This window comes from Oculina patagonica, chromosome 11 (assembly GCF_052425735.1).
Source record: "Oculina patagonica isolate OP01 chromosome 11, crgOcupat, whole genome shotgun sequence".
Lineage (NCBI taxonomy): Eukaryota > Metazoa > Cnidaria > Anthozoa > Scleractinia > Oculinidae > Oculina > Oculina patagonica.
In genome coordinates, this window is record NC_135768.1 from 11871287 (window position 1) to 11888763 (window position 17477).

General features: G+C 40.0%; 1 protein-coding gene across 1 annotated transcript in view; it reads left to right on the forward strand.

The window, feature by feature from the left end:
- The window catches only part of LOC144630432 (uncharacterized), a 48471-nt gene extending 31535 nt beyond the window's left edge, over positions 1-16936 (forward strand). The window contains exons 18-43 of the mRNA XM_078488803.1: positions 2-66; positions 165-239; positions 912-1003; positions 1105-1191; positions 1674-1791; positions 2241-2284; positions 2504-2563; positions 3190-3246; positions 4013-4098; positions 4481-4546; positions 5004-5072; positions 5488-5615; positions 6019-7131; positions 7185-8237; positions 8275-9410; positions 9445-9999; positions 10203-10299; positions 11009-11076; positions 11553-11690; positions 12373-12504; positions 13005-13057; positions 13146-13253; positions 13621-13697; positions 13852-13913; positions 14025-14085; positions 14607-16936. Coding sequence (XP_078344929.1) covers positions 2-66; positions 165-239; positions 912-1003; positions 1105-1191; positions 1674-1791; positions 2241-2284; positions 2504-2563; positions 3190-3246; positions 4013-4098; positions 4481-4546; positions 5004-5072; positions 5488-5615; positions 6019-7131; positions 7185-8237; positions 8275-9410; positions 9445-9999; positions 10203-10299; positions 11009-11076; positions 11553-11690; positions 12373-12504; positions 13005-13057; positions 13146-13253; positions 13621-13697; positions 13852-13913; positions 14025-14085; positions 14607-16066 — 7060 coding nt within the window. The 3' untranslated portion in view covers positions 16067-16936. The remainder of the gene's footprint in view (position 1; positions 67-164; positions 240-911; positions 1004-1104; positions 1192-1673; positions 1792-2240; positions 2285-2503; positions 2564-3189; positions 3247-4012; positions 4099-4480; positions 4547-5003; positions 5073-5487; positions 5616-6018; positions 7132-7184; positions 8238-8274; positions 9411-9444; positions 10000-10202; positions 10300-11008; positions 11077-11552; positions 11691-12372; positions 12505-13004; positions 13058-13145; positions 13254-13620; positions 13698-13851; positions 13914-14024; positions 14086-14606) is intronic.
- The last annotated feature ends 541 nt before the right edge of the window (positions 16937-17477 follow it).

Sequence of the window (17477 nt, forward strand, 5' to 3'; positions counted from 1 at the left end):
GCAAAGCCCTAGGAGATCTACACATTGATGATTTACTGGAACCTGAAGGATATGACATCCTTCCAGGTTAGATGCCAACACTGATCCTTATTATTTTATTTACTTTGAAAGACTATTGTCGTGTGTGTAGTAATGTATTTATATATTATTTGTTTCTTTTGTAGCTGTTGTCAAGCAAAAGGGTGATTCTCTTAAAAAGGAGGAAAATTCTTTGAAAGATGTTGAAAGTAATATAGAAGGTACAATTAATAAGTGTTTTTATTATGACTTAAATTTTTTTTGTCAAGAGGTAACACAAAGAGGTTTTAATTAATACAAACTTTCCCAAAGAGTTCTGTGGCAACGATGCTCACAGCCTTGATTACATATTTATTTAACATTATTCATTATAACTAGCAAATAATGTTGAAGTTAATAGGGGAGCTCCTCAGCGGCCCAAAGGGCCGCAGAGTGGAGCCCCATAACCATAGAAAATCCACAGAAATAGGAAAACCATGAACTTGAGTTTTCATGCTCATCATGGCTAGCGGCATGGCTCGCAGGCCCATACGTACGTCCATCCGTATGTACCTCACCCATTTCAGAAATAGATTAACCCTAACCTCTTTGATACTGGGCATCCATGTTATGGACAATTGACAGCGTTCAATACCAGGTGTCCGCTGACCAGTATCACATGACCATATTGTGGGCTCAGGACAGGTGTATAACTCTCAAGGAGAAGTGTTTTTTAAAAGTTGACTGCTGACTGGAAAATGGTTTTCTGTTGGATTGCAGGCTGAGTCCAAATTTTTTTACTCTCAATGGTTAGTGACTTCAGATATTTAAACAAAGGCAAAGTGAATTACTGGGGAGCTCCGCTTTTAGGCTTGGCTAAATCTATTTAATAAGTTTGTCTTTTTGATTTGTAGAACTGACAAAAGTTGGATCCAAGGTGGAAGATATGTTAACATCTCTTGCTAAAATGCTGGAGGAAGACAAACAAAAAGAAAAGGAGCTAGGGGTTGGTTTGATTTGTAATAAACTGATTAAATATAAATGTTATTTTTTATATAATATTAATAAGCAGAAAGAAGAACAGCTGTGAATGACTTGTTTTCACAGGAACTTGCTGGCCCAATGACCCCACCCCCAGAGAGGAAGGAGTTTGAGAGAGATCTTGAGCAATGCCAGGAATCACACAAAAAGGCAGTAAGTCAAAAGCACTTTTAAGTGAACCTTTAATTTTCAGTTATTTAATTACAGGGGGGTGGGGGTATTAATTATTATTATTACTATTATCATTATCACAAAACACTCAGGTTTTGGGAGTATAAAATGCACAAGTATTAGTGCTGCCCTTTGAAGAATTTGTATACGATGTAAATGATCTACAGTGTAATTAACGCCCGGGGCATCTATTAAATTTTGGGGGCCCTAGAAGGGGGTGTTCAAATAGATAGGAGACATTTGTTTGAGAGAGGTGTTTATTTCACTTTATAAACTCTAACTAAGTGGGCATTTATTAGATCATTTATGGTAGATATATAGAATGAATGCAGTATAGATGTTGACATAACTCTGTAATCATAATAATTAACAAATGAATATTTTACTTACGTCCTTTATTAAAGGAACCTACTGTCTGTTTGCCCTGGTTACTATGTAGTTAACTGCTGATGTATTTCTCCTAGACACAGACAAACACCGAGCTGTTGAAGGTGTTCAAAGAGCACAAACATAACTTGGATTTATTAATAGGACCCTCAGAAGGACTGATAGCTGCTTTACCATCTCTAAACATCATAGACAGTAAGCTCATCAATAGCTCCAAAGCTCCTTGTTTTGTTGTGTGTGATCGCTTGGACAAACAAATTTTTTGATCCATGTTTTCTAATAGGCTTCAGCATGCGTTTTAGTGGTTGTCTATTAAGTGACAACTGAAAGCTGTAAATGGGACCCAGGAGTAGATCTGTAGGACAGATACTCTGTGGGAGATGGGGATAAACAGGGCAGGATGTAGGATTCCCAAGCGGACAAGCTTTAGAAGAAATAGGGAAAAAATGTTTGATTTTGCAAAAGAAAAGCACCAAGAGGTAGGGACTACCTAGGAATAGGGCAGGTACAGAAAGGCACACATGCTGTCAAAGAATGAAGTCATCATCTCATTGCACTTTTTGGCATGTGTAAGCTATTATTGTATGTACATGGTATATGTATTTAGTCTATTAATAAAATAAATGCATATTACTTTGTTTCAGCTCCCATTGATGATGGAGCAGTTCAGCGTCTTAGAGATCTCATTGTAAGTTTTGAGTGATTTCTCTTTATCATCTTTGCATTTTGTAATTATCATTATTATCATCTATAAACCCCAGTGTTAAGTTAAAATGATTATAGATCGAATAGTTTGTACCTTTTAGTTGATGATGTTTAACTTCACCTAAGAGCATTATTTATTTGTCAGTATGCACATCACTGAAAAGTCTGTTATTTATTTGTAAATTATATTTTGTGATTCCAGTCTAAGGTGGACCAAATGAAATCTCAGAGGAAACAACTTGAGGCAGACTTAAGGAAGCAGGTAAACCTCCTACTAGGGACTTAAAAATAATAAAGCATTCAGTACAGCTTGTCTAGATGTGCAAATGAAGTAAGTAGAGGTTTTCAGGCCAGTTTTTTAACTTTAGGAATCAGTTACTTGAAGCTAACGTAATGTGTGTATTACATTTTCCTACTGGATACAGTTGCGTGTCCATCGCAGTTTGTGCTCCAATATTTTCTCCTGTTGGCCATCAATTTTCTGGTACCCATAACCATTTATACACAGTTACTAACATTACAGTCTGTCCCCAGCCAGATTTTGAACCTGGATTTCAAGGTCCTGGGTCTGTTGTACTTTTTGTGAACAAATTAACAGGGACCTTCAGATCGGAGTACGAGTACGAGATGGACTACAAGTACGACTTTCGAATTTCAACGTAGGTAACTCTCCAGATCCCTCACTATTTTTCTGTTGCTGAGCGGTAAAAAAGAAGACTATCGGAACAAGATTGGTGTAAAATGTGACGATCAAAAGCATGAGCACCAGGTTTGAAAAGTTTGAAAAGTCGTACTAGTACTCAATCTCGTACTCTTACTTCAATATGAAGGTCACTTATTTATACGTCATTGTTAACTACTGTATATTACCTTTAATATTACTCTTAGCTGGCAGACGATGACATCACACAACAGCTTGTAACAAGGGAAGAAGGGAGCAAGATGGTAATTATTATTGCACGGCATGAAAACATGATCTAAGTGACTGTCCAGGGTACAAATAATAACGTTTTGAGGTGCATAGGTGAACATTACTCAAAGAGAGTGGATTGGTACTGACTCTGTTAATGATGATTTAACTTAAGGAGGCTCGATGTGTTTTTATCCGAAGGGTGGTTGTTTAAAAATTAAAATTATCTAGGAAGCCAATGTTCGATTTTGCCAACACAATAGAAAATTAGAAGGAAAATAGAAATTATAAGAAAATACCAAAAACTTCATTCTGATTACTCTAAAATGCTCTTACAGATTTTTCTAATTTGTGTACAGGAGCATCACTATACTTGAACATATCAAAAAAATTAATTAATGAATACCAAGAGTCATCTAGATGAGAAAACAAAGCTTGTTTGAGAAAAAAGAAAACGTCAATGGTGCTATGGTACTTTGTGACAAGTGATGGGTAAAAAATTAAAATTTGGTCATTTTGATCATTATGGTGTATTTTGGCAAAATCGAACTTGGCTTCCTAGATTATTTTTTTTCCAAATAACCACCCTCGGTTAAAAAACTACATGGAGCCTCCTAAATCTCGTTTTATACAAGCAAAGCTGATTCATTCCAAAATAGTAGTTGATAGTAGTTGATCACATAGAAAAAAACTCTCCATTGATAACAGTTAACTGAAGAATCCTTGCATATTGTATATGCTATTGAAAATGCTCATCAGATCATCTTTTATAAAAATGTTTTTAACATGATTCTCTGTCAGGTTTTCTTTGAAGAGCAGCTAAAGAAGCATGATGGCACCTGTGCTCTGATACAAGCCAATCTGGATGCTCAGCCTAAGATTTTAAAGTGAGTCTATTTAACAATTGACTACGAGCCCGGTTTTCTTGACTATCGCTCATAGAAAACGAGGGAGATCTAATTGTTTTAGTAGAAACTCTAAAGGATGCAGCACAAAACCTAAATATTGTGCACTTTGAAGACGAAATAAAGAAAATTACGCTAAGAGCACGCACGCACGCGACTGTTTTCTATCGGCGAATAGAAAACAGTGGGAGAACCAATCCGATTCGCGGATTTCCAATAGAACACAGCTGAGTTTCTACTAACATGTGTTATTATACACCCTATTATGATGGCAAAATGGGACTTCAGTCTTTGCTGTGAGGCTTTTGACATTGCTTTACTGAACTGCTATCATGTTAATAGTACATTTTGAAAATTTTCCCAGGGCACTGACTGAAGCAAATGCAAAATATGCACCCACAAGACAGGCAGTGAAAGAAACAGCACAAAGGTAACACTGAATGCTTCTTACGTTGCATGTGTTTCATACATTTCCTTTATTTTGCCTTTAGAGAATTCAGGTTTTGGTCAAGGTACAAGTAGTGGACCATTCTTAGATCATCAGAGTCTACATTCCTGTGATATGGGAACTCAAACTAAAAGTGACCGACAATATCAGAGCGTATCCCAATTTATATAACATAAAGAGACTAGGGTATTGCTACTACCACTTGATGAATGGCTAGTCTAAAGCCAAAACGTATTTTGTCATGTTGCCCTGGTCAAAAAGATAAATTTCCAATACATGTACCTATAACATTTTATGGGAGAGGTAGTGTATTGCTCAACAACACAACACAGTGACCTCAGCTAGTTCTCAAATCTGGACACTTTTGAGTCCATAGGTTAAGGAAATTTGGAGATTAATTTAATTTACCTTTGCTGAGTGAGTGTTTTTCTTCTTGCAGGCGAGATGATGCAGTGCAGTCATTTGTTCTGTCCCATGACACATTTTTGGAACTGAAAGAAAAACTAAGGTAGAAACTGATTTCAGCTGTGATTTGTATTAATAAGTAATTAGTTAATGTATTCGAGAGACGAAAACAACAAATTACCATACTTTAACATGTATTATGCAGTCCAGTAACTTGAAAGCTTAGGGGGAAACTATTAGAATGCAACTGTACTTGCGTAGAGTCTTGTGCCTTTTAATTCATGAGACAGCCTAGTCTGCCAAGTGCGATAATGGGATAATACCTTGAGAGTCGCTATGTTTTAAAGGATCTTAGATATCGTACTTGACTCTTGTTCACAAGACTGTTTATGGTGCTTAGTACATTATACTGTAATGTTATTTACCAGATGAGATTGTGTTGTTTGATTGCAATTTTTAAATTCAAGGATCTTCACCACTGTAATTAGTTTTGACATGTATTTTTCTGCTTGGATTAGTCGTGGACTGCGGTTCTACCAGGGGCTGGAGAAAACTGTCTTGAAATTAGAAGAGAAGGTCAAAGTATTTTACGAAAATCGAAAGAAGGAAATGGCTAAAATCGAGGAAAAAGAGAAAAAGGCCAAAGGTGAACTTCAATTAGTTAATGTGCAGTATTGTCTTCAAGTCCTTTGTCCTAAGAAACAACTCCATGTACATACATGCTATGTGTATACCATAACTATTTTGATTAATTATCTTTGCATTATATTTTGTCAGAGTAGGTTAAATAAATCTGTCATACTACCTTTTTGTCAATGATGGTTTCTGTAATTAGAAAAGATATACCTAGCTCCAACCTGTTGTCACAGGAAATGACTTGTTACTTCGCTGAGCCAACTGATACTTTTCCAAAAACGTTTGATTAGTACAAAGCATATAATCTCTTTGAGTCCTTACGTCAAAAAATTGTTTCCTTTTGACTTTCTGATTGTGCATTGGTACAAGAAATTACTCTTAGTAAATAAAATGATGTATTGTCGTTGTTTCAGAGAAAGCCAAACCACCGCCTGTTCGTCCTGAGGCTGCCAAACCAGACCACCTTGTTCGTCCACCTGCTTCCTCTGTGCCAGGTTCCCCAGCCAGCCAGTACCCTGGAGGACCAATGATACTTAACCCTGGCGTAAGACCTGGAAATCCCAATGTTATGCCACAAGGAGTTCCTTTCCATCCAAGAATCCCCGGTGGAGTACTCCCACCAGGTACATTTCCGGGACCAACTCCTCCACATTCAACTGATGGAAGGTTCTACCCGTCTGGAGCACCAGGAGGTCCTAGCAGGGCACCTGCCCCACCAGGTGACCCAAGAGTACAGACTCCCCAACCTGCCTCTGGTGTTCCGCCACAGACCTTTCCTGATTCTGGACCTCGATACATCTTTCCGGATCAAAGGGTCCCTCAACCACCAGCTTCTCAAGTGACTGGACCTCCTGTGCGTCCTTCCATGCAACCCAGACCCGCAGTTCCATTCTCTCAAGTGGGTCCTAGAGGCCCTTTACCTGCTGAGCACCTAATTCATTCTACACCAAGGATGTCATACCCTGTACCTGTCGGACCTTCCTTACCACAGGGAAGTCAACCAGGATTTCAGCCTGGCCTTTCAGGAGGTCCTGTCCAAGTGACACCACCGCTTGGTCAGCAACCTCGTCCACCCTTTGCTGCTGGTCAGGTGCCAGGCCCTGATGGTGTTCAAGGATTACCATCATATGATCAAGCTAAATTTATTCCTGGATCACAATTAAGTAGAACACAGCAGCCACCAATTCAACCTCAACAAGACTGGCCACGTGGACAGCATCCTGCAACATCACAACAACAAACTGGTGGTCGTTTGCCACAGACATTTACTCCTCAACAACAGTTTCAGTCTCCAAGAGGACCACTTCCGACATCCCAACCTCAGCATCCTGGTCAGGCTGGGTCACCCCAGAGGTACCCACAGCCAATTCCATCAAGTCCAATGTCACAAACTCCTCAGTCTGTACCTAGTCAGCAGCCTCCACGAGTCTGGCAAAGCCAACCATTCCAGTTTCCTAAGTTTGCTCAACACCCTCTGCATCCACAACAACCTTTGCAACCCCAGCAACCGTTGCAACCTCAACAACCTTGCAGCCTCAGCAACCGTTGCAACCCCAGCAACAACTGCAGCCTCAGCAACCGTTGCAACCCCAGCAACAACTGCAGCCTCAACAACCGTTGCAACCCCAGCAACCATTGCAACCTCAGCAATTGTTGCAACCCCAGCAACAACTGCAGCCTCAACAACCGTTGCAACCATTGCAACCTCAGCAACCATTGCAACCCCAGCAACGGTTGCAACCTCAGCAACCACTGCAGCCTCAGCAACAGTTCCAACAATCACAGCAGCCGTACCAGAGACAACAACAACAACCACAACCGCCACCTACCCAACAACAGTACCAACAGCCTATACCCAGCCAACAACAACTTCAACAGCCCTTTCAGCCCAGGAAATTGTCACCAGGAGGACAGTCACAAATTCAGCACCCATTGCAGCCTCAACCACCTCCGACATCCAAACATCCTTCACAGTTCCAACAGCAACCACAACAACAGCAGCTCCAACAACCATCACAGCCTCCACAGCAATTTCAACAGCCCATGCAACAGTTCAAACAGCCACCACAGCAGCAGTTCCCCCAACAACAAATTCAACAGCTCAATGCACCCATACAACAGCCACATCAGTTCCAATCACCTCTTCCACCGAAAGGCCAGTCCCAGCAATTGCCACAACCATTGCAGCCTCAACAGAATTTCCAGCAGCCGTTACAACCTCTGCAACTCCAGAAGCCTCAGCAACAACCACAGTATTTGCAGACCCATCAGTCTAGACAACCCCTGCAGGACCAACAGATTTCAAAAGATCTTCATCCGCAGCAGTCACCTCAACCAGGACAAACATCGCAGAATTTACAAATGTCCCAAGGGCCATTGAAGCCCCAGCATGTTGGTAAGGTGCCCGAAATTCCTCCCCAAGGTCAATCTCAGATTAGTCAGTTGTCGGGAGCACCTTGGGAACAACAAATGGCTAACCCTCCTCCAAAGCCACCCAGGCCAGGCTATTCTCCTCAACAATCATATACGGGCTACAGTCCTGGACAACAGCCATTGCAGCCCAGTAGCAAGTCAGTTCAACCAGATTACCCCTTTCAAGGAGACAAACAGCGTTCACAGCCACCTAAAGAAGGTTTTCCATCTCAACAATCTGGTCTACAAGGTCCGAGGTTTTCCTCATCAACAAAGCACTTTTCCATCTTCATCAACGAGTTGGCCTTACCCTCAAGCATCACAACCTTTACCTTCTGCTGGAGCTCCGTTGAGTAGCCAGTCATTTCCAAGTCAAGATGTTAAACAACAACAACAACAACAAGGTTTTGGAGGAAAGCAAAGTCCTCAGCAATCACAGCCTTACAAGCAGACACCGGTAGATCAGGGATGGTCACCAACGCTAACAGCCCAACAACCTCCACAAGAACATCCTCGTAGAGAACAGGCAATTTATCCACCAGGCATTTCTCGACAGGATTCATCTGATAATAGCAACCAAAGTCAATACCCAGGACAAAGAAGAGGTCGAGTGTCCTCCTATCCTCCCTACAGTGGGGGTGTCAATGAACCCCCACCGTCCCCATCAGCCAACCAACCATACACCTTTAGTCAAGGGTCTACTCCATCAGCACCTCCTCTGGTTCAAGGTGTTAGACCTAGCCCAACAAGCGTGCCATCGTCTGCATATGCAACAAGTTACTCAGTATCTGTAGCTCAAGCACAGCTCAATCAACAACAGCAGATGCAGCAGCTTCAGACGCAGATGCTTCTTCAGCAACAACAGCTTATTTTACAACAGCAGGAGTTGCTGAGGCATCAGCAGCAACAACAGCAGCATGACTCAGATCAGGGTCACCTTGCTCAGCTGTTCCAGCAGGTGCTGCAGCAACAGTCAAAGTTGGCTGAGATGGAGCAGAAGCTGAAGGAACATGAGAGCCACGAGGAACGCCATGACAAGGATCATGTAAAGGAAGATCATCAGGATCCTATCAAAAAGGATGAAAAAGACCCCAGTTCGGCATCACCTCAAAGTTCTAGCGGTTTTAGCGCCTCTTGGGGTAGTGGCTTTTCAGATCAAACCCATGGCAAACTTGACATGGAGCAAGTCTTCAGTGACTTGGCCAAAAAACAGATTACTGAAATCTCCGAGAAAGGCAAACATGCTCATGGAAATGCTAGTGACTCTAAGCCAGCTGGCCATTTTGAGCCTGGTGCTCAAGAAAACTCGGGAAAAGAGCTAGTTGGAGATGAAAGTGCAGAAGAAAAGAAGGAATCTGGGGGTGGCATTAACAGTGCTTTAATCACAACAGAAGTGGAAAGAAACGAAAAATAGCTCGACAGAAAAGGGAAGTGTATCTCAGGAAATAGAAGCCAAAACAGAGAATGAGTCTTCCAGTAGCATAGAACAGAAAGTAGAAGCAAAAACTGCTACTGACTTGTCATCTTCAAATGATAGTAAACCAGAAATAAAACCTCAAGAAACAGAACATTCTGCAGAGGAGGAAAAAGAGAAGGAAAAAGAGAAACGCAGGCTTCGAGAAGTCGAAGAACAAATCCAAAAGATCAAAGAACTTCAAAAGAATTCTGTGCCTCCTCTTCCTCCCAAGACAAAATACTTGTACGAGCCAGGAAAAATGCCAGAACTGGGTCAGCTGCCTCTAAAGCCTCCTGATACAAAGACAGTTGTAGACCCAAACAAACCCTCTTTACACCGGCAGTGTGGCCATTACTACGAGACACAGCAGTCCAGCATTGGTCAAGACGAGAACAACCAGTGTCTGAGTGAGGAAGAGTATATTCAGAAGTTGTCACACACTGTGGAGACGTTTGATGCTCTGGTCGTGAGCTTGGAGCAGAAACGAGAAAATGCGCCCTACAATGGATTCATTCATGAGTGGAAGGTAGGTGATAGATAGTCTTTAAGTTGAAAAAAATACAATAATTTGCTTCATCCCTCCCATCTTATATTCAGACTGGACTTCGAACAACTAGGACCTTGTTTTCATGATTATTCTTGCAATATTTGAATCAAACAGTTCTGCTTTGTGCCAAAACAGTTATACTTCTTTGTTGATCATTTTCTCTTTCCTCTCTTTGTGTATAGGTACTAGAAAGGATGCAGGAAAGTGATTCTGCCATTTTCTCCACTCAAGCAGCCATTCTCAATCCATCCAAGAACAGATACAGAGACATCTCGCCTTGTAACTATCAAATCAAATTTCTTTATTAAGTCATGTTCTAGCGAGACTTCAATATCTTGCTCTTCATTGATCTCCAACTGTCAGAAACTCTCTTCGACTCTTGTGTACTCTCTTTGAAACTGAACTGCTCAAATTTTTATAAACGGAATCTGTTGTGTTATTTGCCAAGTAGATGATACCACCACTCCCCTATAATCCATTTGCTTTCCCCGTGCACTGGTGATAGTCAATGAGCGTTGAAACAACTCTTATACCTCAGCTACTGCATGCTTTCATTACCTTTTGATCTCATTTTAGAATGTAGTGTTACTTTGTCGAGGGAACAAGGTCATTTTTCTGTTAAAACTATGAGTGAGCCCGCTGTTTTTCAATTTGGCTGCATGGAATGTTGCTAGGCAACATGACGTATACTGATAACGTCACGCTGACGTTACAACCTTTTGGAGTTCACTGGCTAGTTCTGATTGGACAATAAGAACCATGATTTCTTTGGGAAAAACAGCACTTGTCAACTGTTCACACGACGCTAGTTTATCTGAGATAGATTTTTGTAGTTTCTGTTAAAGGAGGACTTATTTTAACACAGTGTCTTCTATTTTTCTTTGACAACTTGGCGTCCTCAGAGAGCCCGCGGAACAAGTGCATGCAGTTTTGCCCTCTACTTAAACATTTTCATAAAATTTAAAAGCATTTTTTTTTCTTTTTATAGGGGACCACACAAGAGTGACGCTTAATACTAAGGAAGGCGGAGACTACATCAATGCTAACATTATCAAGGTATCGCAAAAGACTCTCTTGCAGGATTGTTTTTGTACTGTGAAGTGCTTTTCCATTAACTGTCGGGAATATTAATTATTCTGTGTTTATATAGTCAAAAGGGTATCTGGGCCAGCTACTCTAATTTCTTGACCCGGCCGAATTTCACACATCCCTATAAGTCTAGAAAAGTAATAAAATAGTTTGAGAACAGTAGGAAAAACCTGCAATTTTGCAGACTTCATCCGATAGTAAGCCTTAATTTTTGCAACATTTCCAAAGCCATCTTCTGTGAACTAGCAGTGTAAAAATATTGACACTCTTGAGTTTTTGGAGAACGAGAACCACTTTAAGGTGTTAGAATCCGCGGAGTTGAACATTGCTGTTGCATATCCATCATGTGCCATTAGATATTGGATTACCCGAAGAAATCGTACTGGAACAGTGAGGGATCCGTAATATATGATGCTTACCAATTATTCTGTTTCTCTTTACAGAACGTGACACCCCTATCTCCAGATTACATTCTTACCCAGGGCCCCATCGCTGCTACCTTGGGTGACTTTTGGTTGATGGTCTGGGAACGAAAATCTCCAGTGATTGTGATGCTTACTAAGGAAGTAGAAGGAAATCGCGTAAGTGCAGTAAAAATAGAAAGAAACCATATATGAAGACGATTGAAACTCGTACCACTCCCTAGCTGTGGTGTTAGCAAAAACCTAAGTTTCATCTTTTTCTCTTTTACATATCTTGCTATTAACTTGATGACACAGACATGTGCAGCTAAACAGTCGATTGCTCTTTGTTGTGATAGAACAAGCGCCGTTGTGTGCATGCTTAACACGTGATTATCACAGGGTTGTCACGGATCGAGAGATGGTCATGAAAAAAAAAATTCCCTGACCAAGTTAATACAAAATGTCAGATATAGTGGCGGCATCCAGCCTGTGCTTCGGCTGAAAACGCAGCGCTGAGACCCCATTGACCTGAAATGTTTCTCCCAGCCATCAGTGGTATTAAAACAACAGTTTTTTCCTGATTTTACCTGGCTCTTCTTCAAAATGTCAATTTCCCCGATTCAAAATATAATTTTTCTTACTTTTCCCTAAACTTCAAGAATTTTATTTTATCAGGGAAACGTCAGTGAGTTTGTTATCATCCGTTATCCATCCTTGAGCAGATTTAGAGTTGTAATTGTAGTGTGCTAGTGTTGCTTCTGATCTTGAACCTTACTGAAGCTGAGTTGAGCACAGCAGAAAGACAAAGTATTGGCCGAGTCAAAGGATCATTATTAATATGTGCTGTGTTATGTTTCAGCTTAAGTGCCATCAGTACTGGCCCATAGACGAGGGACACACGGTTGTTTATGGAGAAATCAGGGTTCACATGAGAAGCTTGACTCACTGTCAGTCCTGGATCGAGCGCATCATGCACGTGCAGCATGCAGAGGTGAAAAAAATAAAAATAAAAACGAGAAAAGGGTTAATTAGAGTTATGGCTCATTTCCGAGTGGTCTTTTGCCTCTTGTTCAAAACAAGGCCAGGTTTAAAACTTTCATAAATATTTTTTACAAGTTCTTTTTCTTGCAAATCAAACATTAACTCATTTAACTTATTGATAAATGAAAACGTCTGAACCAAACTTTACTTTGAAACAAAAGCAAACGATAGTCATTTACAACTGAATATTCTATACTCGAAGGTCGATGATTTGTGACCTAAGTAAGTTGGTCTCCAGTTTGGGAAACAGAAACAAAGACCTCGTTTTGTTTGTTCTTTGTTATGTATGCTTGTTAATTCAATCCCATGTTGATTGCAACCAATCAGAAGGGCGGAGAACTATTGTATAAAGCATTGTTTGATTTTTCATGCGTTGATACACTCCCGGCAAATGGATTCAACCACGTTCTTAAAATGAAGTGATGCATTTTTTATTTTTTGTCATTTTAGAGTGATGAAGTGCTTGTTGTGTCACACTTACAGTTCATTGGTTGGCCTGATCAGTAAGTCACGTGATCTATTGGTTATAAAACACGTAACTTAATAGATTCTCACCTCGTGACTCAAAATCTCTGTTTATTTTCCTTTTAGTGGAGTTCCTCATTCGCCTTCCGACCTTCTGACGTTTTTGTCAGAGGTGCGAAATCACCACAAGGAAAAGGACCCTGACGCTCAGAGGCCCCTTGTGGTGCACTGCAGGTAAGCGTGTGTATGGTCCTCTAAGGAGGGCCCTTGGAATATTGGACGTTCTTTTCGTAAAATACAAAAAAAAAAATTGTAGCACTTTATTGGGAAAAATACCAAAAAGGAATATAGCATCAAGCTTAATCTGGATAAAAAAAGGAGAAAAGAGCTGTGATGCGGTAAAGTGAATTTCTAAATTAATTCTTCCTTTCGTGTTTTTTCTTTCTGAATTTGTTTTACTTGTTTGTTTCAAATTACCGCAAAGCATGCTTTAGTCAATCAGGTGTTTGAGTACTTAAGTATCCATGTTCAAGATTTTCAAACTAGTTTCCAGTTTTTCCTGGTTTGTATGATGTGATAATTCTCATGTGCTTTGTTCCAGTGCGGGCGTTGGTCGTGCAGGAACCTTCTGTATTATTTACACTGCAATCCGTGAACTTACCGGTACCGGGAATATTGGTAGGTGTAGAATTACACTGGATATTACCAGCTACTGTTTTGCTACATTATCAGAGTCACGTTTGTGTGTGTTTGTATTTTGTGTCACCGTTGCGTTGCCTGTTTTTGTCACAGACTCTTCAGATGATCATGTTGTGATATGCTTTTATTTTAGTGAACATTCCTAAACTTGTGAGAACGTTCAGGAAGCACCGCAAGTTTACAGTACAGAAAAAGGTATCTTGATCGTGTCCAAGAACATAGACTTAATTTAACTTCATTGTACCTGCTTGTTTTTCTTTCATTAGACTTAATACTTAGTGGTTTTCTTTTCTCTTTTCTTTTCAGGAACAGTATGAATTCTGTTACCGTGCGATTCTCTTTTACGCAAACCAGTTTATCCAGTTAGGTAAGATCACCTGACCAGTCACAACTCGTGTTAGGTGACTCCTCCCTTGTCTTCTCAGAGACAATTTGTCATGGGTCAACTAAGAACGACACAGTGGCCGTGAAACAACGTGTACTGTTTTATGACAAATATTTTAATTAACAAGCTCAGATGACATTCTTTGATTCCCTCTTCTCACCTCCTCGTAACCTGCGATCAAGTGTTCTGTTTTCTCCCGCTGCAAAAAAAAAAAAGAACGATCACAGTGTAACCTCCTCGCCGTCTTCAATGTTTAGAGCTACACTGCGAGAAGGTGCGAGCTACTTTTAAAAATTAACAATTTTGTCATGCTATTTGCAGAGTTATTAGCTAGTTCATAGCCTATCGTATCTACATGGTATGGTAAAGTCGTGTGAAAACAACCGTTATATTTATGTTGTGGGTCAATGTGAGGTGGGTTTACATCTTGGCTTACAGGTGGTCCCTTAGTAGACCAGCTACATTTACTGAGAATTGATGTTAACTTGTGATTCCATCTACAGAAAAAACTGCCATTGCGTTTAAGAAATCAAAGGCGGCATCAGCTGACCAGTTAAATGATGTCAACGCCTCGCCTTCGATGACGTCACTTAATGGCAGTGGTCAGCGGAAACCCGACGAAGTGAGCTTTTTGGGAGAAATTTCTGACGAGGAAAGCTCTGACAGCGACAGTGAATTTGAAAAGGCTGAGGAAGATGACTTGACTGAAAGAAAAAATTCTCAAGGATCCGCGGCAGATGGGCTTGACGCCCAGAATGGAGAAAATAAAAACAATAGGACAGAAAAGGAAAGCTCTGAGCTTATTGATGCGTCAAACTTGAACGTTGATTCAACTAGTGTTGTTAAAGATACTCCGCACCCATACGAAGAGTCGACGAGTAAGACGGATCTCTCAGTGGTGAACATGTACAATGAAAACATTAAGACAGATCAGGAAAGCTCTGAGCTAAAAGATTCATCAAACGCAACCCGTGAATTCAATGGCGTTGTTGAAACTACTCTGGACACTTGTGAAGGGTCGTCGAGTACCTGTAATACAGATCGCCCAATGGTAATGGACAAAAGTGAGGTAACCAATGAACTACAAGATTCGTCTCGACTGCCTAGTACTTCTGTCGGCGCTGATAAGAACACGGCGGTCACTTGTGAAGCGAGTAATACAGATCTTTCAGCAGACAGCAGTGGAGGCAGGAATGAAGTGCAAGATGCAGCACAATTAAGTAGTACTTCTGTCAGCGCTGCTAAAGATACTTCGGACGTTGATGAATCAACTGCAAATGATACAGACCTTTCATCGATGATGGAAAAAAGTGAAGGAAAAATGTCTGTGGATGATTCGTCTGCGAAACAAGATCCCAGCGGTGATGGGGAAAGCAGTGTTAAGGGCAATGCTCTGGAATTTGTGGAAGGAAGCTTAGGAATGGAAGAAGTTTGTTCTGACAAAAGCAAGGACAAGGAAATCAACGCTGAAGAAACCAAGAAGGAATGTCCTTCAGAGACAGAAGAAATGAAAGAAACAGTAAAGGAGTTGAAAAAGGAAAATCTGAGTGAAACAAGTGAGAAAGAACTGGCAAACATTGAACCGTCGGTTAGTAAAAATGACGAGCGGAACACTGAAAATAATTTACAATTGCAGCAGAAAGAAGAAGACCTGCCTAAAACACAAGAACAAGAAAGCGGAAAGGGTGAATCAGGATCTCAAGAGGAAATAGAAAAGCAACAGAAAAATGAAGAACAACTCAACGAAAAGAGTCGGCAAACAGATGAAGAAACACATGAACAAAATAGTAAGGATACAGAACTAAATAATGAACAAGGTAATGACAAGAAGCCTGCGAGTCATGCACAAGGTAGTGGAGACGAAGTACAGGCAGGTGAGGACGAACTCAAGCCACAAACAGTGGGAGAGACAGACAACCAAGATGCACAAGACAGTGATAATAAGCAAACGAACGAAAGTTAGTTGATTTAAGTACAATTTTCTTTACGTCAAATGAAGTCTCTTGGTTTACGTTTGATAGAAAAAGAAAAAAAATACCGAGGTGATCCGCAGTTTTGCCTTTACAATTTTTAATCATTTTTACAAGATCATAGTTTGGTGAGGACTGGTAGCTAAGGTCATGGAACAACTGCAGTATTAGCAGATTTTCGTAGGTGATCGATGAATTTCCGTTACTTGTGGTCGGAATTCCGTATGAAATATTCATTTCTTCTCCCGATTGAATAAAATAAGATTTTACCAGCCACGACAAAGACGCACACAAAACAGTTTTACCGCGCGCGTGGCTGGTAGATTGGGCTCCACTTGAATGACCCATGATGCATTGTACTAATACCAGTCCTCTCAAATTCCGTTTAGTTATAACATTTTCAAATTTATGGCCACACAAGTAATGCAATTAAAAAGGTTTCGACCAAAACATTTTTCTATAACTATTATAATTAGGCATTTGATGTTTTTTCGCAAACAAGAGAGTACATTCACGGGTTGTTTTCCGGTGACCATTTACTCCGCGATATATACAAATTGGACATCAGAACCCGTTTCATATCAATTCATGTATTGCAAGGAAGTGGCCAAGCCGCTATAGCAAAATAAATGACTGAATAACTTGTATATAATGGATGCTTACAAAAGCACGTTTATTTTGATTAGAAATTTCCAATTTCTGTTGATCGTTGAATCTCATATCTAAAATATAAATCTTCTATTTAGTCTCAATTTATACAAAACTGGTTAAGCATATTTCCTCACAAAATGTGTTTTTTAGTTAAATCTCGTTGACTTAACTTTATTTGATGTATACACCAGGAGATATGCAGCCTCCTTTAAGGAGGCTCGATGTAGTTTTTTTAGACTAAGGGTGGTTGTTTTGAAAATTAAAATTACCTAGGAAGCCAATGTTCGATTTTTGCCAAAATACACCATAATGATCAAATGTGACCAAATTTTAATTTTTTACCCGTCACTTAGTCACAGCGGTTACCATAGCAACGATTGACGTTTTCTTTTGTTCTCAAACAAGCTTGATTTTCTCGAAATCTAGACTGACACTTGGTGTTTATTTTTTGATATGTTAAAGTTTAGTAGATTGACTAACTGTTGACGAAATTTTAGAAAAATCTGTAAGAGCGTTTTCAAGTAAATCAAGAATGAACTTTTCAGAAAAACACCGTTTTAATATAAAATAGGCGCCTTAAAATTGTTTCGTATTATTTGAGCACATTTTCTCTCACTGAAATATAAATACTTACACCATCAAAGACCATTAACTAAAAGCGAAAGACTTTTTGCTTTAATTTGTTAAAATATATCGACTGCCGATTGTAAGAAATTATAAGAAAATACCAAAAACTTAATTCTTGATTTACTC